The sequence below is a fragment of the Sapajus apella genome, unplaced genomic scaffold (genome assembly GCF_009761245.1).
Source record: "Sapajus apella isolate SASKATOON/1434 unplaced genomic scaffold, GSC_monkey_1.0 scaffold2, whole genome shotgun sequence".
NCBI lineage: Eukaryota > Metazoa > Chordata > Mammalia > Primates > Cebidae > Sapajus > Sapajus apella.
In genome coordinates, this window is record NW_022436942.1 from 67,176,498 (window position 1) to 67,203,707 (window position 27,210).

Sequence of the window (27,210 nt, forward strand, 5' to 3'; positions counted from 1 at the left end):
TTTCTTTTTATTTTCTTTTTTTGTTTGTTTTTTGTTTTTTGTGGGGTTTTTTTTGCTGTTGTTGTTGTTTTGAGATGGAGTCTCGCTATGTTGCCCAGATTGGAGTGCAGTGGCATGATCTCAGCTCAATGCAACCTTCATCTGCCAGGTTCAAGAAATTCTCCTGCCTCAGCCTCCTAAGTAGCTGGGACTACAGGAGTGTGCCACCATACCTGGCTAATTGTTTGTATTTTTAGTATAGATGGGGTTTCACCATGCTGGCCAGGCTGATTACCTCAGGTGATCCACCTGCTTCGGCCTACCAAAGTGCTGGGATTATAGGTATGAGCCACAGCGCCCAACCCCACAGTTTTAATTTCTAACAGGATACAGTTAGATATAAACAAAATCCCTGAATCCTTTTTAAGCTTACAAGGAGATCCTGAGAACAAAACTTTGAGAACCATTGATCTAACGCATTGATTTCTTTTGTTTTGTTTTGTTTCTGTAGTTGGGTATGCAACACCATCCCCGGCATGAATGCAATTACTCAGTCCAAAGTCGGAGAAAGTGATTGAAAGGGAGGGAAAACTCTCCCTGGCCCTAACCCTTTATGAACTGTGCTGTCCATTACAGTCACTGCTGGCCACTTGTGGCTATTGGGCACATGAAAAGTGGGTGCTCCAGATCGAGAGGTACTTAGTACCAAAAAAAAAAAAAAAAAGAATGTAAATTATCTCATCAATAATTTTCAAATAGAAATGACAATATTTTGTTTTTCTTTTTTCTCCTTTTTCTGGTAGCCATGGGTTCTTGCTGTGTTGCCCAGGGTAGTCTTGGACTCCTGGCCTCAAGCCATCCTCCCACCTTGGCCTCCCAAAGTGCTGGGATTACAGGCATAAGCCACTGTACCTGGCCCAAAATTTTAAACACATTGGGCCAAGGAAAATATATTGTTAAAATTAATTTTACCTCTTGCTTTTTTTTTTTTTTTTTTTGAGACAGAGTCTCCCTCTGTCACCCAGGCTGGAGTGCAGGGTTGCAGTCTTGGCTCACTGTAGCCTCTGCCTCCCAAGTTCAAGCGATTCTCCTGACTCAGCCTCCCAAGTAGCTGGGATTACAGGCACGCGCCAGCACCCCCCGAAAATTTTTGTATTTTTTAGTAGAGACAAGGTTTCACCGTATTGACCAGGCTGGTCTCGAACTCCTGACCTCAAGCAATCCACCCACCTCAGCATCCCAAAGTGCTGGGATTACAGGCATGAGCCACCATGCTTGGCCTCGTTTTTTTTTGTTGGTTTTTTGGGTTTTTTTGTTTTTGTTTTTGTTTTTTTTTTTGAGATGGTGTCTCACTCGTGTCACTCAGGCTGGAGTGCAGTAGCATGATCTCAGCTCAGTGCAACCTCCATCTCCTGGGTTCAAGAAATACTCCTGCCTCAGCCTCCTAGCTGCTGGAATTACAGGTGCCTGCCACCACGCCTGGTTAATTTTTGTATTTTTAGTAGAGACGGGTTTCACCATGTTGGCCAGACTGGTCTCGAACTCCTGACTTCAGGTGATCCGCCAGCCTCGGCCTCCCAAAGTGCTGAGATTACAGGCGTGAGCCACAGTGTCCGGGTTACCTCTTGCTTTTTACTTTAATGTGGCTACTAGAAAATGTAAAATTACCTGTGTGGCTCCTGTATATTTCTGTTGGAGAGTGCTATTCTCGAGATATAGACTGAAATGCCAATCTCTTTTCACCACTTAGAAGCTGTGTCAAAAAACTTACTATTTCTTTAAATATCTTGGGTTCCCTGTGATGTAAAATGTGGGTAATGTAGAGTTGGTGTGAATATTAAATGTAAATAATGCATGTGACATGCTTAGTTCTATACCCGGCACCTAAGTAAACAATAAGTTTGTTGGCTATTATTATTAAAGACGTTGGTTTCTCTACTGATATCATCAGAGATGGGCCTCATGCTCCTTCAAGTTCCTTCCTTTGCGACCTATTTCCACTCTGGCCACAATAATAACTAATTATAGCAGAGGCCTGACCCGACTTTTAGCCTGGGGCCTCTTCTCCACACCGAAAATTTCAAATTATGACCCAGGGTCCATCCTAGAAGTGTGCCATCTATATTTATGAATGGAGCCCAAGCAAAATCTGAAAACCAAGCCGCCATGGGCAGCTGAGCCTAGCGTAGCAACCGACGCCGGCGCCTGTTGCTAAGGGAAACGAAAAAAAAATTGTGGTCCGTCAGCTATTGCTCTCCGGCGCCAACTACTTCCCATCCCCCTAGGCGCGGTCCTGCGGTCTACCATCCCCCGAGGTGCTGGGACTGCGGCCGCAGGTTCCGCTGCCTCGGGAACCTTCGTAGCCCTCGGTCCGGTGGCGGCGGCGGCAGTAGCGGCGGAGGCGGGTTCCGGCCTCCAGTGCGGCCGCAATGCTAAGCTCCCGGGCCGAGGCGGCGATGACTGCCGCCGACAGGGCCATCCAGCGCTTCCTGCGTACCGGAGCGGCTGTCAGGTGAGCTTTTGGGGGGCGGGGCGACCGAAGAGGCCGGGACCAAGGTCCTCAGCTTGGGCCCGTGACGGCTTTTTCATGCCCTAGTTGGGGTCCCAGGGCCCGCACGGGCAGTCCGGGAGCTTCTGCATCCTTTAGGGTTGGAAGCCTGGGCCCTTAGGTGGGAGACAGGACGGGCCTCCAGTCCTTCGGCAACACAGATGCTGTCTGCACTCCCCGGGTCTGTCGGTCCCTCCCCCTCCTGTCATTGTTCGCAGGACACCCAGGGCCCTCCCGTCTCGTCAAAGCCCCGAATTCTGTCAGTGCCCCAGTACTGACAGAACCTTTCGGTGCCTTCTAGGCCTGCCAAGACCCCTCTGTCCTTCTAGTATACCCTCAATCCTTCTGGGTCCTCCACTCATAACAGTTTCTGGACCGCCAGGGTTCCCAATCTTGGCGTGGTTCTTACAGTCCTATAAGTGCCCCGGGCCTGCAAGCTCTGCGTTTTCTTAGTACCTCCCCCTATTCCTGTCAGCCCGCCCTCTAGCCTAATACGGATCCCTACTTCTGTCTGGGTCCTCGATGTTATTAGTGAGTAAAGGCCCTTGTTTTGCAAGCGTCCCTAAATTGGTGAGGGCACCTTTAACCTGTTAAGGTTGCTTGGTCTTGTTAAGGCTCTCCGTTTTTGTTAGGATTCCTCGATTGCCTGGCTTCCCAGTCGTATCAGGGCCCCCATTTCCCTCTTATCCACCCTCTCAAGGGTTCCGGGCTTCAGAACTGAGTCCCCCCTCCCCCACTGCTGACCCCAAATGACTGAGACCTGTTGCTCACAGCGGCTTCCTCTGGAACTGGAGCAAGTCTAAAGAGCTTATTATCCCAGGGCTGAAAGTCCTCAATAGCTATCCTGTCTAGTGCCCCCGTTCTGCAGGTGGGAAGTGTGGCCCCACAGATAACCTGATAGCAGAGCTGGGAGGAGAAGCCAGATCTTTTCATCCCTAGGCCTCACCTCTCTCCTTGGGATGTCATTTTGTAGAGGAATGGAGTTTCCAAAGTCACCACTTGTCCCACTTTCTCCTTATGCAGCTAACGACATGGGCACGTCCTCCCTCCCATCCCCTCGACACTCTTTCCTTCAGTTGCCATCTTGAACTTTGTGGTTTTAAGCACAGACTTGGGAGACAAACAGGCGTGATTCAGAGCCATGTTCCTTTACTCGCTGTGACCAAGTTGGGGTCTTAGTTTCTTCAGCTATAAAAATGAAAGTGGTAGGCCAGGCGCGGTGGCTCACGCCTGTAATCCCAGCACTTTGAGAGGCCGAGGCGGGCGGATTACAAGGTCAGGAGTTTGAGACCAGCCTGACCAACATGGTGAAACCCCATCTCTACTAAAAATACAAAAAATTAGCCGGGCGTAGTGGTGCATGCCTGTAATCCCAGCTACTCAGGAGGCTGAAGGAAGAGAATCACTTGAACCCAGGAGGCAGAGGTTACAGTGAGCCAAGATCATGCCACTGCACTCCAGTCCGAGTGACAGAGTGAGACTCCGTCTCAAAAAAAAAAAAAAAAAAAAGTGATAGTAGAACCTGCTTCTGTGGGGTTGTTTTAAAAATAAGATAAGATTGTTACAGGGCCTGGCATAGAGTATACACCCATAAATATTAGTGTTTGATAAGGGGATTTTAAAGCACTGGTAAAGTGCTTTAGCATTCAATAACAGTCCTTTTAACCTTACCAGCCACTTTTGTGAACTCATGTAAAAGCATAGTGATGCATTAAGAATCTTCAAGAATACCTTTCACTGGCTGGGTGATTACACCTGTAATCCCAGGACTTTGGAAGGCTGAGGCAGGCAGATTGCTTGAGCTCAGGAGTTCAAGACATCCTGGGCGACATAGTGAGATCTTGTCTCTACAAAAGAATTTAAAAATTACCTAGGTGTGGTGGTGTGCACTTGTGGTCTCATCTACTCGGGAGGCTGAGGCAGGAGGATCACTTGAGCCCAGAAGGTGGAGGTTGCGGTGAGCTGAGATGGCACCACTACACTCTAGCCTGGGCACTAGAGCACAACACTGTCTCAAAAAAAAAAAAAAAAAGGAAAGAAAGAATGGTTTTCATGAATGAACCTGAGATTACAATGCTTAATTTGTAGCAGCTAACATTTATTAAGTTCTTACCGTGTACTCTATGCATTCACACTTATTTAATCCCCACAGCAACCCTGTGAGGTAGGTCTTATGGATTGTCGCCATTGTACAGATGAGGAAGCGAAGGCTTAGAAGGTGAAATTATGGGAATGAAGTAGCAAAGCCAGGACTGAACCAGAATAATGGGATCCTGCTTTCTTCACCAAGTTTGGTGCATATTCTGTTGACTCTGTCTTGGAAAACAAATATTTATCTGAAATTCAGCTATCAGCTATGACACTAGGAAATGCTGATTATAAAATGGAGTCACTATTGTCACCAGTGACTCTAGTTAATGTTTACTGAAGTTAATGTTTACTGAACTGAAATCAAAACAATATTCACATGATCCAAATATTGGGATAATAATGTATTACACACACACAAACAAGTATATATACATGAGCAACACATATGCAGATACATATCACAAAGCTATATACACATAGATGGTTTGCCTTATTTTGTAGAAATATATAACTTTGTATAAAAACAATGTTTTAAATTGCTGGTGAAATTTCTTAATTTGTAGCAAAAGAATAACTTCAGTATTCAAGTCAAGCCTGAGGTTAAGAAGCCTTTAATTTCATAAATACTCAGCTCTTTCATACCATTGTATGTGTGCCCCTTCCCTGCCTAATATTCTAAAAGAGAAATTCATTTCTGTATATTTTCTCCGGTATTCAGTCATTCAATAAATATTATTGAGAACCTATTATGTGCCAAGCATGATCTAGACATTTGAGCTCGTTAGTGAGTAAAACAAAGTGCATGCTAGCTGAGGGGGACAGACAACAAACCCAGTGCATTAAAAAAGAAAGAAAGAAAACAAACATAGTGAATAAATGAATTTTATGTTAGAAGGTGGTAAGTACTATGGTAAAAAGAAAAAAATTGAATCATGTCAAGGGGACCAGGACAGGTCCCAATGATGTGTTCCGGTAGGCCTCTTACGAAGCGGAGGGAGGTAAAGGAGTCAGCTAAGCAGTGATCTCGGGGAAGAGCAGTCTGAGCAGGGGAAGAACAGTCTGAACAGAGGGAAGAGCAGTGCAAAGGCCTTGAAGTCAGAGCATTGGCTGGTGACATTCTATGAGGCAGTGGAGTGAGAGGCAGAAGATAACTTCAGTTTTTCCTCAGAGAGAGAAGTAGCCTTTAGAATGTTATGATCTGACTCAGTTTTTTTTGTTTGTTTCTGTTTTTGTTTTTGTTTTTTGAGACTGAGTCTTTGCTCTGTCGCCCAGGCTGGAGTGCAGTGGTGCAATCTCAGCTCACTGCAACCTCTGCCTCCTGGATTCGAGTGATTCTCCTGCCTCAGCCTCCCGAGTAGCTGAGATTACAGGTGCACATCACCACGCCCAGCGAATTTTTGTGTTTTTAGTAGAGACAGGGTTTCACCATGCTTCCCAGGCTGGTCTCGAATTTTGAGGTTCAAGGGATCCACCTGCCTTGACTTCCCAAAGTGTTGGCATTATAGGCATGAGCCACTGCCCCCAGCTGACTTAGATTTTAAATCCTAGTGTCTAGACATCCTGATTTTCAAGATGTCATCCTATGACTGTATGTCACTTTAACTTGAAATTAGGTTTTTGATGGGTTATTTTGACAAAATGTTATTCTGTTTATATCTGTATATTTGCATATTGTGTTTGTGTTGAGGGAAGACAGTAAACTTGTTTTCTTTTTTAGATATAAAGTCATGAAGAACTGGGGAGTGATAGGTGGAATTGCTGCTGCTCTTGCAGCAGGAATATATGTTATTTGGGGTCCCATTACAGAAAGAAAGAAGCGTAGAAAAGGTAAGACTGAGAACACTGCACCACGGTCTATAGACTTGACCCAAATCCCTATTATCTGAAAACAGCTCAAAGAAGTGGGGAGGTTGGTCATGTTTGTTCTCTGTATCTTTAAAATGAGGACTTCAGGTTTTGAAACAGTACTTTTTCCATTAGTCATTACTTTATATCCTGTAGTAAAAAGATTTCTATTTCAGCCCCTCTCCAGACTGGAGTTTGAGGCATGCTTTGTAATGAAAAATGTCAAACAGCGTAATTGTCTAAGTGTTCTCATTAATATGGCAATTGCATTTTTCAGTAGTGCTAACTGACTAATTACATCATACATTTGTGTTCTCTTGGGCTAGCTTTCTAGGAAGTGGTAAAAATTTCAAGTGAATGCCTTCATTACTAAAATGTTATTTTCTTATTTTTTTTAATGCTCTCTTTTGTAAATGTTGCTCTATTTAACACTTATTAAAATTCAGCAAAGAAAAAAGAAGGAATGTAGTGAAAAGAAGAATGTAGCAAAATTTGATCATTGTTAAATCTGGGGACAGTTATAATTAAGGTTAATTATACATTCTCCTTCCTCGTGTGTGTCTTTGAGGACTTTGATTATAAAAAGTTTTTCAAAAAGATTTCCAGCAGAAGAAAGAATTATATTAGACTATGTTGATCTCTGCAGAAAGACTGATCAGAATTGGTATAGTGGTGTCTTTCTCAGTAATTGTTAAGATAAGAACAGAGTCATTGAACTGGGGAAGTAACAACAGAAGAATTGTTTTCTTCTGTTCTGAGAAACATTGCTTTCTGATTGAAGAAGAAAGATAGCATGTGAAGGAGAATGATGAGGAAGAGAAAAAGACAGGAGATGGTTACTAAGTGTTTTTATACATTTAGGAAGAACCAAGCAGTGCTGGATACCATGATAGGTTTCAAAAATAACATACGAGGGGTATCTGTCCTTCTGTGCTTACAGTCTGCAGGAGCAGTACTAGAACCAAGCCTTGGCACAGACAGAAGGCCTGGACGCCAGATCTCTGTGGATAAGGATCTTCTTGTATTGGGATTCCAAATTTAAGGCCACAGTGATGGAACTCTGGGTCCCAAATGGGAGAGAAATGGGTCAAATGTGATAAGCTGTTTTCATCTTCCCCCTGCTTCTTTTTAGGGCTTGTGCCTGGCCTTGTCAATTTAGGGAACACCTGCTTCATGAACTCCCTGCTTCAAGGCCTGTCTGCCTGTCCTGCTTTCATCAAGTGGCTGGAAGAGTTCACCACTCAGTACACCAGGGATCAGAAGGAGCCCCCCTCACACCAGTATTTATCCTTAACACTGTTGCACCTTCTGAAAGGTATCTAGATGGGAATTTCAAGGGGATTATGGACCTTTTCAAAGAAGTCCAGATGACAAAGAATTAATAGCCTTATTGTAGGAAAAGATCGTATAGGTCATTATACAAAAAAAAACAAAACAAAACACTAAGAGCCCAAAAGATACAAAAAGGTGTTTTTTAAAAAACAAAGATGGAACCATTTATTTTTTAAATTGTCAATTTAATAGCAGCTTTTTAAGGAATGAAGGAAATCCACTGCCACATAAACAGTTTCATTGTAAGAAGTACTCTGGTTCCAAACACATTAAAGTGAAAAAAAAAAAAAAAATCTGGCTGGGTGCGGTGGCTCACACTTGTAATCCCAGCACTTTGGGAGGCTGAGGCAGGCAGATCATAAGGTCAAGAGATCGAGACCATCCTGGCCAACACGGTGAAACCCCATCTCTACTAAAAATACAAAAAAAAGGTTATCTGGGTGTGGTGGAGCATGCTTGTAGTCCCAGCTACTTGGGAGGCTGAGGCAGGAAAATCACTTAAACCCAGGAGGTGGAGGTTGCAGTGAGCTGAGATTGTGCCACTGCACTCCAGCCTGGTGACAGAACGAAATTCTGTCTCAAAAAAAAAAAAAAAAAAAAAGTCCATTAACCTAGAAAAAAGGTAATTCACAAAAGAAGTAATGCAAACTGCTAACAAACTCAAATGTTCAACTTGACCATCATCAAAGAAGTATAAACAAAATAAAAGTGCTATTTTCTACCTGTCAGCAAAGATTAAAAAACAGATTTGCAGCCCTGGTCAGCTGTTGGGCAGTACATCCATATGCTGCTGACAGGGGTGTAACTTAGTGCAGTATTTCTGGAAAGCAGTTTGTAACTACACAATAATAGCTTGTGAAATATTCAGCACCATTTGACCTAGTAATTCCATGTCTAGGAGTCTGCCTTATGAAAATGGTTAGAAACGTGGATTGTGACTTAACTAGCTTGAAAAATGGAGTCCTAAAAGCAAACAAGTTTAGGAATGGCTGCATGGTGGCCCCCAACTTGCAGAGTCACAATATACACGGGCTTGGTAAAGTTTTTAGGAAATAACCTACCCAACTTTACTTATTTATTTATTTATTTAGGAATCTCACCTTGTTGCCCAGGCTGGAGTGCAGTGGTGCAATCTCAGCTCACTGCAACCTTCACCTCCCAGGTTGAAGTGATTCTCCTGCCTCAGCCTCTTTAGTTAGCTGGGATGACAGGTCTCTGCCACCACACCCAGCTAATTTTTTGCATTTTTAGTAGAGACAGGGTCTTGTTATGTTGACCAGGCTGGTCTCAAACTCATGGCCTCAAGTGATCTGCCTGCCTCAGCCTCCCAAAGTACTGGAATTACAGCCATGACCCACTGCACCTGGCCTCAACTTGTATTTTATTTTATTTTATTTTATTTTATTTTATTTTATTTTTGAGGCAGTCTTGTTCTGTTGCCCAGGCTGGAGTACAGTGGCACAACCTTGGCTCACTGCAACCTCCGCCTCCCAGGTTTAAGCAATTCTCCTGCCTCAGCCTCCCTTGTAGTTGGGATTACAGGTGCATACCAACCACACCTGGCTAATTTTTATATTTTTAGTAGAAATGGCGTTTTACCACTTTAGCCAGGCTGGTCTCAAACTCCTGACCTCAGTTGATCTGCCTGCCTTGGCCCAAAGTGCTGGGATCATAGGCATGAGTCACCATGCCCAGCCCAACTTCATTTTTAAACCAACTTTTTTGACTGTAGAACTGTTTTTTTTTTTCTTCACAACATCTGCTGACATTCCATGGATATTATATAGAGCACTATGTATGCACAAAGATCTCCAATACCTAATTATAATGACAATAAAGAGAAATAATGTAGATATCTAACAGAATGATTTAGCAATCACCTCTGGCCATACTACCCTGAACATACCTGATCTCATCGGACCTCTGAAGCTAAGCAGGGTAGGGCTTGGCTAGCACTTAGATGGGAAAATGATTAAGCAATCGATGGCATACAGCCATTAAGAATCGCTTTTATGAATTTTTTTTTTAATTTGGGAGAAGGCATAGGCTGTAATATTAAATTTAAAGAGCAGCATAGAAAATATAATTTGACTTCATCAAGGTAGGAACTTCCACAGATAAAGGCTGGACTGATAAAGGCTCAAATGTTAGCAATGGCTATTTTGGGATTGTGCAGTCATTGGCAGTTTTAAAAATCATTTTTGGGAAAAAACTATACTTCTACTTTTAACAATAAGGATATATTGCTCTCACTGTAAGGAGAGAATTGGGTTTAAAAAACATTCAGCTAAATCTTGCTTCACTGTTATTTTCCCATGTGAGCTCTGCTTGACACAGAAATCTTTATGAAGTAAGTGTACTTTTCTGTAGAAGAGGTGACTTGAGAATAATTTCTTTTACTATCCTTTTTTAGCCCATTTCTGGTTTAGAAAAAAAAAAAGTGCAACTTGCTGCCAGTGTTCATCTAATTTTACGTAAACATGCTCTTTGAGGCTGAAGCAAATCTGACTGATTTTAAATGTGAAAATATAAAAACTGTTCTCGGAGTTCTTTCTTTTTTTTTTTTTTTTTTTTTGTGAGACAGAGTCTCGCTTTGTCATTCAGGCTGGAGTGCAGTGGCGCAATCTTAGCCCACTGCAGCCTCCACCTCCTGGGTTCAAGCGATTCCCCTGCCTTAGCCTCCTGAGTACCTAGAATTACAGGCACCCACCACCACACCAGGCTAATTTTTGTATTTTTAGTAGAAACAGGGTTTCACCAGGCTGCTCTTGAACTCCTGACTTCAAATGATCCACCCACCTCAGCTTCCCAAAGTCCTGGGATTATAGCTGTGGGACAGCACGCCCAGCCTTTTCTTTTTGGTTTTATTTTTGTTTTGTTTTGAGGCAGAATCTTGCTCTGTTACCCAGGCTGGAGTGCAATAGCACAATCTCAACTCACTGCAACCTTTGCCTCCTGGGTTCAAGTGATTCTCCTGCCTCAGTCTCCTGAGTAGCTGGGATTACAGGCACCCGCCACCAAGTCTGGCTATTTTTTTGTTGTTGTTGTATTTTTAGTGGAGACGGAGTTTCACCATGTTGGTCAGGCTGGTCTCGAACTCCTGACCTCAGGTGATCCATCCAGCCTCCCAAAGTCTGGGATTATAGGCGTGAGCCACCACGCCTGGCCCCTGGCCTTTAAAAAAAATTTTTTTTAAATAGGGATGTTGACTGAGCTGGTCTCAAGCTCCTGACCTCAAGTGATCCTTTTTACTCAGTCTCGCAAAGTGCTGGGACTACAGGGGTGAGCCACCACACCCAGCTATGTTCTTGGAATTATTTCTAAATAGAACTTGTCTATGTATATGATGTTACATTAGGATTAGAGAAAGGAGTATTCTTGGGGAAAATGGGAAATGGGTTAAAAACACCACTCCAAAGATTATGTGAAAGCTGAAATGTCCACATGAGTTATCCTAATCTTGACCTCAGCACTGCCCTTATTGTTCACATGGGACCCAGTGCTGGGAGCCAGAGCCATCCTTGGGCTGCTATCCCAGGATGTCTGCTCCCTTTTCTGCTGCTTTCCAATGTCTCTTACTTTGGTTTTTTAGAAAAAAAAAATTTTTTTTGAGACAGGGTTCTGCTGTGTCATCCAGGCTGGAGTGCAGTGGCGCAACCTCAGCTCACTGCACCCTCTGCCTCCCAGGCTCAAAACGATCCTCCCACCTCAGCTTCCCAGGTAGCTGGGACTACAGGCACACGCCACCATGCCCAGCTAATTTTTTGTGTTTTTCTTAGAGACAAGGTTTTGACTTGCTGCCCAGGCTGGTCTCGAACTCCTGAGCTCAAGCAATCTGCCCACCTTGGCCTCCCAGAGTGCTGGGGTTTCAGGCAAGAACCACTATGCCTGGTGTATAAATAATTTTTAATTATACAAGTAATGCACGAATAGTTCTCTTTTTAAAAAATTAAAGCATTACAGAGAAGGCCAAAGTCCCCTTTATCACTACCCCAATCCTGCTCCCCTCCACCTTTCCTAAAAGGAAGCTATAGGTAGATCCTTCCAGACCCTTTTCTGTGCATTTAAATCCATTTGTATGCATCCATAGAAATGATATATTGTGTTAGTTTTTGTTTTTGTTTTTTGTTTTTTAGAGATGGGGTCACCCCAGGCTGGAGTGCAATGGCGCAGTCTTGGCTCACTGTACCTCAGCCTCCTGGGCTCAAGCTATCCTCCCACCTCATCCTCCTGAGTAGCTGGGACGACAGGTTCATGCCACCACACCCAGCTAATTTTTGTATTCTTAGTAGAGATGGGATTTCACTATGTTGGCCAGGCTGGTCTGGAACTCCTGGGCTCAAGCCGTTTGCCTGCCTCAGCCTCCCAAAGTTCTGGAATTACAGGCGTGAGCCACCGCACCTGGCCTGTATATTGTTTTGTTTTGTTTGTGATTTTCATGGCCAAATATAATAAGCATTAGAGAAGCGTCCATTTTAGTGCGTGTAGCTCTACCTCCTTCACTTTTTCTTTTTTGAGAGTATTGGTCTAGAGTTTGTGAATTGCTTGTTTATATCCTTTGCCTACTTTTAAAAACTGGTAAAATATCCGTAACATAAAATTTACCATTTTCACCAGTTTGAAGTGTGTAGTTCAGTAGATTAATACAGCCACATTGTTGTACAGCAGTTACCGCCATCACTCTCCAGAACTCTTCATCATCCCCTGCTGAAACTCTACCCACGAAACCGTCACTCTCATTCTTCCCTCCCCCAGCCCTTGGTGACCACTGCCCTACTTTCTCTCTCTTTGAATTTGACTCAGACCTCATTAAGTCATGAGTTTACTCATCTATAAGATGTATCTCATTAAGTGGACTCATGTAATATTCATCCTTTATAACTGGCTTATTTCACTTAAAGTCTTCAAGGGTCATTTATGTTATAGCATATATCAGAATTTCATTCCCTCTTAATACTGAATAATCTTTTTTTTTTTTTTAGACGAAGTCTCACTCTGTCACCCAGGCTGGAGTGTAGTGGTGTGATCTTGGCTCATTGCCACTCCACCTCCCAGATTCAATTGATTCTCCTGCCTCAGCCTCCTGAGTAGCTGGGATTACAGACATGCACCACCATGCCTGGCTAATTTTTTGTATTTTTAGTAGAGACAGGGTTTTACTATGTTGGCCAGGCTGGTCTCAAAATCCTGACCTCAAGTGATCTGCCCACCTCGGCCTACCAAAGTGCTGGGATTACAAATGTGAGCCACCATGCCCAGTCTGGGCTAAATAATAATCTGTTGCATGTATATGCAGCATTGTGTTTGTCTATCCATCAGTCAATGGCTATTTGGCTTATTTTCATTCTTTGGCTATCATGCATAATGCTGCTGTGAACATTATTCATGATAGCCAAAGAATGAAAATAAGCCAAGTGTTCAAGTCCCTGCTTTCAGTTATTTTCTGTAAATACTCAGAATTGCTGGATCAAATGGTAATTCTGTTTAATTTTTTGAGGAGCTGCTGTGCTGTTTTCTACAGATGGTGCATAGTTTTATAATTCCATCAGCAATGCACAAACATTCCAGTTTCTCCTCACCAACACATGTTGTTTTCTGTTTTTATTGATAGTAGCCATCCTAACGGTATGGTATGGTATCGTTTTAATTTGCATTTTCCTAATGATAAGTTACATGGAACATATTTTCATTTGCTTATTGGCTATTTTGTGTATCTTTTTTGGAGAAATGTCTGTTCAAGTACTTTGCCCATTTTTGAATTGGGTGGTTCGGGTTTTTTTTTTTTTTTTTTAGACAGAGTCTTACTCTGTCACCAGGTTGGAGTGCAGTGGCACAGTTTCAGCTCACTGCAACCTCTGCTTCCTGGGTTCAAGTCATTCTCCTGCCTCAGCCTCCCGAGTAGCTGAGACTACAGGTGCACACCACCACACCCAGCTAATTTTTGTATTTTTATTAGAGATGGGGTTTCACCATGTTTCGTGGCCACAATGGTCTCTATCTCTTGACCTTGTGATCTGCCTACCTCTACCTCCCAAAGTGCTGGGATTACAGATGTGAGCCACACACCTGGCCTTATTTGGGTTTTTTTGTTGTTGTTGAGTTTTATAAGTTCTAAGTTTACATATTCTGGATATTAATTCCTTATCAGATGTGATTTGCAAACCTCATTCCCTTTTTTTCTTTTTTTGGGGCAGAGTCTTGTTCTGTTGCCCAGGCTGGAGTGCACAGTTTTATAATTCCACCAGCAATGCACAACGTTCCAGTTTCTCCTCACCAATACATGTTATTTCCTGTTTTTATTGCTAGTAGCCATGCTAACAGCATGGTATCATTTTAATTTGCATTTCCCTAATGATAAGTTACATGGAGCACTGCTGGAGTGCAGTGGCAGGATCTTGGCTTACAGCAACCTCTGCCTCCCGGGTTCACGCAATTATCCCGCCTCAGCCTCCCAAGCAGCTGGGACTACAGGCACACGCCACCACAACCAGCTAATTTTTGTATTTTTAGTAGAGACGGGGTTTTTGGCCAGGATGGTCTTGATCTGTTGACCTCGTGATCTGCCCGCCTTGGCCTCCCAAAGTGCTGGGATTACAGGTGTGAGCCACCTCGCTCGGCCAAGCATGCATTTCTCTAGGGTAGATCCTGAGAAAGTAAAATTGCTGGATTGTAGGACACAAAAATGTTAGTAGATATTGCCAAATTGCCCATAGTATTTTAGACAAAATTGAGTTAAAGGGGGCATTAAAATTTTCCTTTGGGGGGTGGCCGGTGGCGTGGGAGCTAACAGAATGGCTGCCTAAGGGGTGAGGGAGAAAAGTGCAATTCCTTTCCCAACCCTGCCCCTTTGTCCTGGGAGGGAAAGGGCTGGCCCAGAGTATATGCACACTGATGCAGAAGCCTAGGATTTATTATTATTATGATTTTAAAGTGAAAGCAAGTTTATTAAGAAAGTAAAGGAATAAAAGAATGGCTACTCCATAGACAGAGCAGCCCAGAAGTCTGGGCTTTAAAGGAATCTTTCAAGTCCATTGATGGCAAATCAGAAAGGAGAAACAGGCTGGCCTACTGTATCTTGGGAGTCACTGAACTTCCAGAAACTGCACTGAGAGGTAGGCTCCTACATTTTTCTCTCTCACACTCTAGCAGTATTGGTCCAGTGTAACATGAGACAGGAAGGAGGGTGGCCAAGTCAGGAGTCTGCACACGATGGCCCATGGGCCAAATCCAGGCCACCACCTATTTTTGTCAATAAAGTTTTATTGGAACACAGTCATGCCCATTTGTTTAGGTATTGCCTATTTCAACCTAAAATAATCAAAGGGTTCAAGATCCAGCTAAAAGAGTTTATTCAAGCACAAATTGTGAAGGTAGTTGCCTGGGGGACACACAAAGACCAGGAAATGGTGATCAGTGCTCCCAGTGTGGGGAAAAGTACGGATCATTTATATAGACAAAAATGGAGGTTCTGAACAGAATTAGATCATTTTCCCTACAGCGGCTAACATACAGATGTAAGATTGGATTGGCTACTGTGGATTACACTCTTAGGGGGTTGCCCACCCTTCTCTTCTAAAGAGATAATAATCACAAGGGTCTCTATCTCCAGTGTCATTCAGCCTAGGTTTGAGTGAAGAGCAGGGAGTCTGGTTAATGTGTAACATCTCAACACAAAGGTCAGAAAGCAGCGGCCATGTGCCAGAGATGAAAAGCGCTGTGTTACATGACTATTTCCAGCTCTTTTCCCCTTGGCATAATACATATAGAAGGTCCTCAAATGTTACTTTCTTTTTACATCTATGGCTGCTTTTGTGCTGCAATGGCAGCATTGAGTAATTGCAACAGAGACCCTGTGGTCCACAAAGCCTAAGATGTAGCCAGGCACAGGGCTTATGGCTGTAATCCCAGCACCGTGGGAGGCTGAGGCGGGCAGATCACTTGAGCTCAGAAACTCAAGACTAGCCTGGGCAACACAGTGGAACTCTGTCACCACAAAAAAATATAAAAATTAGCTGAGCACAAGGGTATATTCCTGTAGTCTCAGCTCCTCAGGAGGCTGAGGTGGGAGGATTGCTTGGGGCCAGGAGGTTGAGGCTGCAGTGAGCCGAGATCATGCCACTGCACCCTACCCTGACAGAATGAGACCTTGTCTCAAACAAAATAAAAACAAACAAAAAGAAACAAGCCTAAGATGTTTATTATCTGGCCTTTTACAAAAAAAGTGCCAATCCTTGGTCTAGAAGTAATTATAATATAAATTCATAAACCCATCAACCTTTTTTTAGGCCTATTCTACCTGTGATTGAAAAGTAAACCACTCAGCCGGGTAAGGTGGCTCACACCTGTAATCCTAGCACCTTGGGAGGCTGAGGTGGGCAGATCATGAGGTTAGGAGTTCAAGACCAGCCTGGCCAACATGGTGGAACCCCATCACTACTAAAAATACAAAAAATTAGCCAGGTGTGGTAGCGCATACCTGTAATCCCAGCTACTCAGGAGGCTGAGGCAGGAAAATCACTTGAACCCAGGACACAGAGGTTGCAGTGAGCTGATATCGCACCAGTGCACTCCAGCCTAGGCAACAGAACAAGACTCTGTGCCAAAAGTGAGAGAGAGAGAGAGAGAGAGAGAGAGAGAGAGAGAGAGAGAGAGAAATCATGCAAAAGACCCTTCTTTCAGGCTGCTGCATATAGCTTGATACTTTGCTTTGAAAATCAGAAACGCAAATGCAAACAAATAGAAGCAAAGGCCTTACAGTGATGGGAAACAGCCCTGTGGAGAGGAGTGTAGCACTGGATATGGGGTTGGACTAGGTGAATGTTTAAGGGCTCTCCAAACCTGAGAGTTGCGAATTAAAATCATTTTACTCAATAAGAACCTTGCAACAAATTTATATTGATGATGATAGTGTGAAGATCCAGGAATCAGTTACTTCATTTAAATGCTGCAGCCTCATGAAAAATTACATTCATTCAATAAACATAAAGTGCCTAATAGAGTACTAAGCATTGGGTAAAGCTACAAAGAATGATGAAAAATATCTAATTCTAGGGTGAATCCTTCAGTCCGTAAATTTTTAATTAACTTTGATTGATACGTTATACTGTGCAGGTTTTCTGGTTAGTTATGCTGGTGAATTTAATAATTGTCTTACCTTTTTTGTTTCCAGCCTTATCCTGCCAGGAAGTTACTGATGATGAGGTCTTGGATGCAAGCTGCTTGTTGGATGTCTTAAGAATGTACAGATGGCAGATCTCATCATTTGAAGAACAGGTGAATACAACATTCAAACAGGCTTAGCTTGGAGAATCCTTTCCCCTCCTGACTTGGGGCCTGACCTTGCAGTTGCCTGGGACATTTTAGACAACTTGAATGTTTTGGGACCAGAGTACCAAAACATGATCAGAGGGGAGATGTAGCTGGTTTTCACCCAGTGGATAGAAGGTTAGTGGGATGGGACATAAACACACAGTTGCCAAAGAGCAAAATTCTTTTTAGTTCTTGAGTGACTTGGCACTCCAGTAAGTGATAGGGACACCTGGGTTCTTTAGAAAGAGGTAGGTGACTTTACAAACTTGGAGGCTCCGAGTTTCAGGTAAGACTCTTTTCTGGACCTCACCCTCATTTTTAAAAAAATCCATCTTCAGAGCTTGGCTTAAAGTGGCCCCAAACCTGAAGCAGATGTCATATGCAATTCCAAGGCCGTATTGAGTCACTCCCACCTCCCTTTTCCACAACTGCAGCTTCGCTACCTTTGGAACTTGACCACCCTCCTCCCTGCCAGACCACTAGCAACAACGAGTCTGAAACTGGGGCCAAAAGAGTGAAGCTCTAGGGATGAAAAAATCTAGCCCGCGGTGGCATACGGGTGCATCCTCCGCAGCCACACTTCCAACATGGCCTTGTCCAGCTTTGTGTAGGTGTCTTCTGCCGCCACTGTCCAGAGAAATGGGAGGTGGCATCTTGGACCTCCCAAAACTGTGGGGTTGACGTGAGGGACATTGAGAAACTTTTGCAAAGGGAGGTGGGGAGGCTTTCCAGCTCCCCTTATTTTTAAAGATGTTCTCTTGTTTTTGCTTTATTCTGAAGCCACTGGTCACTTTTTAGACATGGTGGTAGTGATAGCTATACTTTCTTAAAATGTATCTCAATTAATTCAATTGTATGTTGCAATGTTTTTCTACTTAGAAAATACTTTTAAAATCCTCCTCTGGTAAGTGGAATTATTTAGCTACATTTTACATTTCCCTAAACTGAGAGAATAACTTTGAGATTCAGTTGCCAAGGCCATCAGATCACTTTTTTAAAGTCTGACTTCATCAAGGACTCACTTAAGTCCGAGTCACTCCTTGGAAGTATTTCCAACATCTTCATTCCACAGCAGTCACTGAGCCCACGTGATGCTATAGTCTGCAGGAAAAAGAGATGAACATGTCTGTCCAGTGGCCTTTTCCTCTTTGAAGGTACCCAGAGCATCTAGCATGGGCCTTGCCCACATCTCTATTATCGGTGATCTGGTCAATCAGGATCAGACTTTCCCATTTTCTTTGTCTAAAGCTAGAGCTTCAGAAGATGCATTGGGCTAAGTGCTTGCTTTATGCAAATTACCTGATTTTATTATCAAAATAACCCTGTAAGGAGCTACTGTTATCCCCGTTTTACAGATAGAAACACTGAGGTTCAGAGAAGTGGAATGATTTGCCCAGAGTCACACAGCTATTTAAGAGGCAGAACCAGGATTTAAATCAGTCTGGTGCTACAGTGCACATTCAAGCTCTGCTCCTCTGCAATGCTGTCCCTTTCCTCAAGGCCTAGTCATTACATGGCTGGCCCCCAGGTTAGGTTATAGATCCACCTCCATCCTGCCTTGGGATCTGCTTCAAGGCTGGGCCCAGATGCCTGGTGTTTTAGGGCTCCTTGAGCCTCCCAGGAAGTGCTGATTCTCCTCCGGCGCCCCTGCTTCCTGCTTGTCACAGGGTTGCAGCCCTGATGTGCTGTTGGCTAATGGCTGGGCTGCCATACCTCCCCTGGATTGTGAGTCCCTCAGGGGCCAGAGCCTTGCCTTATGTACCTTTGGATTTCTACTTGCACTTTATACTGCAGTTTATAGCCCAGAAGGAAATTCATTTATATAGGCAACAAGTATTTACTGAATGCCTGCCTGGGGTGGGGCCTGTGGAGGGCAATGGGGTTGTAGCAGCAGACATGACCTACAGGTGTTGCCTGCTCTCTTGGAGCTGGGATTCAAGTTGGGGATAAGGATAGTGGGCTGGGGTCGGTACAGACAATAAGCAGGGAATTTCAGGATATGCCAGCAAGAAACTGTCTGGTATGACATGGCATGGGTGGGGAGGGCAGGGGAGGAGGAACCAAGCCACAGGGGGAGACTGCTCCAGGTAGGGAGGCCCCTCTCGGGAGGTGAGGTTTCAGCGGAGACCTGAAGTACAAAAGAGAGTGAAGTGTGTGGAGACCTGGGTACACAGCATTCCAGACAGAGGAAGAAGCTAGGGTGGAAGTCTGGAGACGGTTATAAAGCTGCCTGTGGAGAATGGCAGGGAGGCCAGGGTAGGGGGGGCGGCGGAGGAGAGGGACTGATGGAAGTTGGCAGGGAGCAGATCGTGCAGGGACTGGGAGGCCATGGGCAGCTTCAGATTCTATCATGTGTACAGCAGGGAGTCACTAGAGGGCTTTGAACGAGGGACTAGTTTGATGTGACTTGTTAGAAAAGGAAAGCTGGAGGGGTAAGAATGCAAGCTGCGAAGAGAGGTGGGAGGCCACTGCGGTGATCTGGCTGAGATGGCTCGGCTCTGACTGGGGTTGAGGCAGGGAAGCTGAGAGGCCTCAGGAATTTGGGGCATATTTTGGAGGAGGGGCCTTTGCTGAATTGGCTGGGGGTAGGCTGGGTTCAGGGAGGTGGAGGCAGCCTTGGATAGTTGGTTGTGGAGTATGCCCTGCGTAGGAGCTCTTTGTCAGAGACCTGAAGGACAGGAGGTAGCGGTGTGAAGGCCTGAGCACAGCCCGAAATGGGAATAAGCTGAATGTGTCCAAGGAACACAAAAGAGGCTAGGGGCGGGGGGCATTGTGAACATTGGGGGCTTTGTAGGCCAGATAAGAATGGTAGGTTTTACTCTAAGTAGAAGCCATTGGAAAGTTAAAAGCAGAAGAGTAAAGCTATCTGCCTTTTAAAGGACTGCTCTGGTGGCAGTGTAGGGGGCGCCAGGAGGAGAAGCAGAAGGCCTGTGTTGTGATCCTGTTACTCTCGGAAGAGTGAGGGATGGCTTGGGTTTTTGGGGACAGGGCTATTTGAGTTGATCTTTCAAGATAGTTCCATGCCATTGGATCCAGCAATCCCACTGCTGGGTACAAATGGAAATAATTAAAAGCAGGGACTCAAGAAGGTATTTATCTACTGAGGTTCATAGCAGCATATTCGCAATAGGCAAGAGGTAGAAGCAACCCAAGTGTTCATCAGCGGATAAACAGGTAAACAAAATTTTCATGCAATGAATTATTATTCGGCCTTAGAAAGGAAGGAAATTCTGCCATATGCTACAGCATGGATGCACCTTGAAGACATTGTGCTAAGGAAAGTAAGCCAGTTACAAAGACAAACACTGTATGATTCCACTTGTATGAGGTTCCTACAGTAGGCAGATTCCTAGAGACAGAAAGAATGGTAGGTGCCGAGGCAGGGGAAGGGGAAATGGAGAGTTAGTGTTTAACAGGTATGGCATTTCAGCTGAGGAAGATGAAAAAGTTCTGAAGATGGATGGCAGTGGGGATTGCATAACATGAATGTACGTAATGCCACAGAATCATTCGTGTAAAAATGGTTAAGATGATAGATTTTATGATATGCATATTTTACCACAATTAACAAAAAGCATAATCTTTTGAAGTCAACTGGAGCAGAGGTCAGGACTGTCTCAGTGAAACAGGACAGTCTCGCAGATTGCTGGCATGAAAGCAGCTGCCTGGCTTTCTGTCCTCTCTCTGCTCCTGGACCTCTTGGTTGAGGGTCTTTACTCGTGACAGTGTCTAGGACCTAACTGTTTTCCTTTAATGAGCTGAGCCTTGAGAAGGTAGAAAGCAAATTCTACCCACATTCACTATAGGGCATCTGCTGACAGGGGTGGTTCTGATCTTGTTCTTGCCTCACCCGGCCTCTCTAAAGAATGCTTTGCTCTTTGACAGGATGCTCACGAATTGTTCCATGTCATTACTTCATCATTGGAAGATGAGCGAGACCGCCAGCCTCGGGTCACGCATTTGTTTGATGTGCATTCCCTGGAGGTAAACCATGAACATTTCCAACATGTTCTGTGCAGATTGTGCACATTTAATAAGTATAGGAGAGGCAAGTGTAATCTTTGTACAACTTTAAACTCAAAAGTAAGATTCAGTAAAAATCAGTGGTGGGAGTAAGGCCAGGGGAGGGTCTTAAACTACATGCTTTGCAGTTGGCAACTCTGATTAGGGGTGTCAAGACTCTTTCAAATGACTCATTGCTGCAATTTGTGTTGGCTTTCAGAAGAAAAATGTGTTATTTTTTTCTATTTAATACAGGGGAACAAGGGCCATAGGAATGCTAAATGAGCCCTCATTTCCCTGTAACAGAGTAAATATCCGGGGAGTTGATAAAAGTTAACCAGTAAAGATGAAAATATTCTGGAGAGAGGAAACATGTTTCTGTTGCATTTGATGAAGGAATATGCATAGTATCCAGCCAGATAGGCTAATTGAGGCTACCTTTAGAAACCTGAGCTTTGTTAAAAGTTGATTTTTAGTGATGTAATCAACACAGAAACTTGTAAGATGTAGGGGTGGGGTGAGGGTGGTAAAAGGGATTATAGCATGATTTTCAGTCTGGTTTTTTTTTTCCCCCTACAGCAGCAGTCAGAAATAACTCCCAAACAAATTACCTGCCGCACAAGAGGTAGCCGTTTTCCATTGAAATATAACACATAAGACGTGTACTTTTAAGATATGATAATAATTTGCTTGTTTTAAAAATATTTTTTTTCTGGTGACATACAGGCCAGCTTGAAATGTGATGTACTTGCCAAGGAACTTGTATTTTGGAAACAGCTTTACATGATTCTCTTGGTGTTCCCTTGTACCCCAGCCCAGCTTACTTTTCTCAAACTGGCTTATTTGTACTTCACACAAGGGTGTACTTTTTACCTTTTCAAATTGATCCTGGGAAGAACATAATAAGCTGATGAGTCTGTCGTGTCCTTAGCATTTCCAATGTTGCCAAATTTTGCTGCATATTACCATAGTCATTCTTAGAAGGAAATTGTTTTCTTAAGACTTAAACAATACAATTAGCATATCAATTCCTCTGTGTAGTAATAGGAATAAATATTTTCTGAGCCCATGCTGTTTGCCAGGCATTGCATTATCTCATTTAAGCTTCGTTAAACAACTCTACAAAGTTGATGATACTGGAGATAATGGGATAATAACTATCCCAATTTTCTGCAAACTGAGGCTTGCAGAGATTAAAGGCATTCCCGGGTCAGGTAGCAAGTAAGAAGCAGAGCCAGAACTGATCCCTGGGCTACCTGACTCCAGAGCCCAGGTTTTTCACTGTGTTCTTTCCACTAACCCCCATTTTAGCCAAAGAAAGACCCAGTTATTCAGAACTTTCTTATTCTGATTATTTCAGATTTTTATCTCACTTTATGGAATGTTCACTGGTGGTTTCCTTCTTTTGACATCTCAAACATTTTAAGAGTATGTTTGTAAAAAGACATTATTAAACATAAATTCCGTTTTAAATGTGGCTCTACCCGTTATACAGAAACCACATGTAAAGATAGATCTGTGTAAATTCTCCTACGAAGGAATGGGATGTCTTTTGGATGAAAGTCAAAGAGGAAAGCTATTTCAATGTGCTTTTCAAGAACTTTTTTTCTCCAGAGGGGGTTTCTACCACATACTAGAAAGGAAAGTGAATGTTGAGTGTGGTGCCAAAGAGCTAAAAGTGACATATCAAAAGAATTTTTGCATTCCAGGGTCACCTCACCCCACATCCAATCACTGGAAGTCTCAACATCCTTTTCATGGAAGACTCACAAGTAATATGGTCTGCAAACACTGTGAACATCAGGTAAATACAATACCAACACTTGATATTTCCGGGCAAGGTTTTCCAAAAGTTAGGATTCTTGAAAGGACCTAGAGAATGAACTGACATTGGTCACTGGTGTTGGTGACTACCTGGCCTCTGCACACTGGTGGGTGGACTGACTGCCCCACTTTGGTCAGTGTCAACATGGCATTTGATCTTCAGATGGCATCTTCTGCACCAAGAACAGCAGACCCACGGCGGATTGGCAGGGTCTCAAGTCTTGTGGTTGAGTCTGCGCTCATGGTTGGACACAGTAGATTCTAGGGCTGTTTTTTTCCCCGTTGCTTTTGAGGTCTTAAAATAACTTTTTATTTTATGTTCTGTGCAGCTTGTGCGTATTTGTTGAAATACACATTTTCTCATTCATCTGTCTGTGGACATTCCATATCTTGGCTATAGTGAATAATGCTACAGTGAACATTGTTTTGCAAATTTATCTTTGAGATCCTGGTTTCATTTCCTTTGGATATATACCTAGGAATGGTATTGTTAGTTCATATAGTAATTCTATGCTTAACTTTTTGAGGAACCTCCATACTGTTTTCCATTTACATTCCCACCAACAGTGTGCAAGAGTTGCCTTCTCTCCACACCCTTGCCAACACTTGTTACATACTGGTTTTTTTTGTTTTTTTTTTTTTTGAGACGGAGTCTCACTCTGTGGCACCCAGGCTGGAGTGCAAAAACGCCATCTTGGCTCACTGCAACTTCTGCCTCCTGGGTTCAAGGTTCAAGTGATTCTCCCATGTCAGTCTCCCAGTAGCTGGGATTACAGGCCCCTGCCAACACGCCCAGCTAATCTTTTGTATTTTTAGTAGAGAAAGGGTTTCACCATGTTGACTGGGCTAGTCTTGAACTCCTGACCTCAGGTGATCTACCTGTCTTGGCATCTCAAAGTGCTGGGATTATAGGCATGAGCCATCGTGCCCGGCACATGCTGTCTTTTTGGTAATAGCCATCCTAACAGGTGTGAGGTAATCGCTCTTTGTGGTTTTATTTGCATTTCCTTGATGATTAGTGGTATTGAGTGCCTTTTCATATATCTGCTGGCCATTTGTATGTCTTTTTTTGGAAAGTGTCTATTCAGATCCTTTGCCCATTTTTTAATCATGTTTTTTGTTTTGTTTTGTTTATTGCTTTTTTTTTTTTGCTGTTGACCCATATGAATTCCTTATATATTTTGCATATTAATACCTTATCAGATATATGGTTTGTTAATATTTTCTCCCATTCCATATGTTCCTTTTTCATTTTGCTGATTGTTTCCTTTGCTGTGTCATTGCAGTTCTGAGTGGCATTACCTTGAAGACTAATATGTTGAATGTTTTTTTTTTTAAATAAGCTTCATATATTAAAAGATATGTAAGATATGTTAAGGAACTATAATCTGTAAGTTGACTATTCATCTTTTTTCTTGCATTTTATTTGTTTTGCTATTATTGTAAGTGGAATTAACATTTTTTTATTTTCAAATTGTTTGCCACTAGTATGTAGACATACAGTTGTTTATGTATTGACCTTATATCTTGAGATATTGTAAACATTAGTTACTTCTGGAAGCTGTAGAAGTTTTATTATGTATTCTTAGCATTCTCTGTGCATGTAAGCAGTCATGTTCCTTAAGAATGGAAATAGTTTTAGTTCTTCCTTTCCAGTCCAGTCTTTATTCCTTTTTTTCCTTTGCCTTATTTTCCTGGCTGAGTTAAATAAGAGTGATGATAGCAGACATCTTTGCTTTGTTTCAAATCTTCTGAAGCAAGTATTTGGTGTTTCATAATTAAGTATGATATTAGCTTTAGGTTTTAGTATACCCCTTTGTCATACTGAGAAAGTTCCCTCTGTTCCTAGTTTGCTAATAATTTTTGTAATAGTGATTGAATTTTGTCATGCTTTTCTGCATCTATTGAGATAATCCTATTTGATTCTCTTCTTCTGTTAACATGGTGAATTACAGTGATTGATTTTTTCTCATGTTAAACCAGCCTTTTATTTCTAGGATAAACCCCACTTGATCATGATGCTTTGTTCTTTTTATATATTATTGAATTTGATTTGCTAATATTTCCTAAAGGATATTAGTATCTATGTTTATGAGGAACATTGTTCTTACACCTTCTTCTCTTGTGATGTCTTTGTCAGGCTTTGTCATAAGGATTATACTAGCCTCATAAAATAGGCTGGAAAATGTTCCCTCCTCTGTTTACTGAAAGATTTTGTTTAATATTGGTATTATTTCTTCCTTAAGTGTTTGCTAAAATATGTTTTTCTTTAGCTGTATTTCTGCTATTTTTTTAACTTTGTTATCGAATACAAGCATACGTATTATGATGAGTTGACTCATCTTGTCATGATAAATTGTCCCTCTTCATCTCTGCTGACTCCTTTACTTGAACTCTATTTAAATGATTCATTTTTAATCCAGCTAATGTTTATTTAGTAATTTCTTTCTGTTATTTTCCGCCTTTGTATTTAAAGTGTGGCTTTGCAGACAGCATATAATGGGTCTTGCTTTTTATCCAGCTTGACAATCTTTCAGTTGGAATGTTTAGTCCATTTACATTTAATGTAAGTATTGATATGGTTAGATTTAGGTCTGCCATTTTGCCATTTGTTTTCTGTTTGTCTTACCTATTTTCTTGTTCCTGTGTTCCTCCTCCACTGGCTTCTTTCAGGTTAATGAAATGCTTTTTAGTATTCTGTTTTAATACCTTTGTTGGCCTTTTAGCTTTACTCTTACATGTTTATGTGTGTGGTGTGTGTGTGTGTGATTACCTTATGCAATTTTACCTTATCACATTCTATTTAGAGTTAATATTATACTTCTTCATGTAAAATATTGGAATATTACAAAAGTATAGTTCTGTTACCCCAGCCTTTGTGCCATTGTACGTATATTATAAACCCCACAATACTGTGTCATAGTTTTTGCTTTAAACAGTTATGTGTGTTTTATTTCATTTTCTTTGGATATATACTCAGAAGTGATGTTGCTAGTTCATATAGTTCTGTCCTTAACTTTTTGAAGGACCTCCATACCATTTCCCATAATAGTTGCACCAGCCGTGTGTGGTGGCTCATGCCTATAATCCCAGCACTTTGGGAGGCCAAGGCGGGTGGATCATAAGGTCAGGAGTTCAAGACCAGTCTGGCCAATATGGTGAAACCCAATCTCTACTCAAAATACAAAAATTAGCCTGTCGTGGTGGCACACGCCTGTAATCCCAGCTACTCAGGAGGCTGAGGCAGGAGAATGGCTTGAACCTGGGAGGCAGAGGTTGTGGTGAGCTGAGATCGAGCCACTGTACTCCAGCCTGGGCAACAGAGCAAGATGATGTCTCAAAAAAAAAAAAAATAGTTTTACCAATTTACATTCCCAACAATAGTTTGCAAGAGTTACCTTCTATTAAAGAAATTAATAGAAAAAAACTATATTTATCACTTTTGTTGTTTGCAGTCTTTCTTGTAGATCAAAATTCATTTGATGTTTTTTTCCCTTTCAGCCTAAAAACATTCTTTTAAAACATTTCCTATAGGTGGACTGGTGACAGATAGATTTCATTTACATGAAAATTTTTGTTCTGCCTTCATTTTTGAAGGATAGTACTGCTGAATATAGAACTTTGGGTTGACAGTGATGCCCTTATTTTTCTTTGGTTTATTTTAAATTCATCACTTTAAGGACATTGTTCTATTGTCTTCTGGCCTCCATTTTTTCCATCAGTGTTATTTATATCATTCTTTTTTATGTGAAATCTCATTTCTTTTTCTTCTGCTTACACTGCTTACAAGATTTTCTCTTTATTCATGCTGTGCATAGATGTGATTTTCTTTGTATTTATTTTGTTTGGGATTTGCTGAGTTTCTTAAATCTGTAATTTTTTTTAACCAAATTTGAAAATTCTTGGCCATTATTTTTTCCACAAAGATTTTATGCCCATTTTTCACTTGCTAGTTTACTTAATGTGGCTCCATGGGTCACTGAGGTCTTGTTCAATTTTATTCAGTCTTTTTCTGTGTGTTCTTTAGATCATTTCTGTTGACTTATCTTCATGTTCACTGTTCACTGATACTGATTTTTTCCTTTTCTTTCTTTTTTTTTTTTTTTTTTTTCTTTTTTTTGAGATAGGGTCTTAGCTCTGTCACCCAGTCTGGAGTGCAATAATGTGATCATAGCTCACTGCAGCCTCAACCTCCTAAGCTCAAGTCATCCTCCCACCTTTAGCCCCCTGAGCAGCTGGGACTACAAGATTGTGCCACCACACCCAGCTGATTTTTTTTT

General features: G+C 42.4%; 1 protein-coding gene across 2 annotated transcripts in view; it reads left to right on the forward strand.

The window, feature by feature from the left end:
- Nucleotides 1–1,716: 1,716 nt before the first annotated feature.
- USP30 (ubiquitin specific peptidase 30) overlaps nt 1,717–27,210 on the forward strand; it is a 34,150-nt gene continuing 8,656 nt past the window's right edge. The window contains exons 1-7 of one of the 2 annotated variants that reach the window (XM_032300741.1): nt 1,717–2,491; nt 6,336–6,445; nt 7,596–7,778; nt 16,965–17,068; nt 20,990–21,088; nt 21,686–21,731; nt 22,816–22,910. In XM_032300741.1, coding sequence (XP_032156632.1) covers nt 2,409–2,491; nt 6,336–6,445; nt 7,596–7,778; nt 16,965–17,068; nt 20,990–21,088; nt 21,686–21,731; nt 22,816–22,910 — 720 coding nt within the window. In that variant the 5' untranslated portion in view covers nt 1,717–2,408. The remainder of the gene's footprint in view (nt 2,492–6,335; nt 6,446–7,595; nt 7,779–16,964; nt 17,069–20,989; nt 21,089–21,685; nt 21,732–22,815; nt 22,911–27,210) is intronic. The other variant, XM_032300750.1, reaches the window with a different exon arrangement.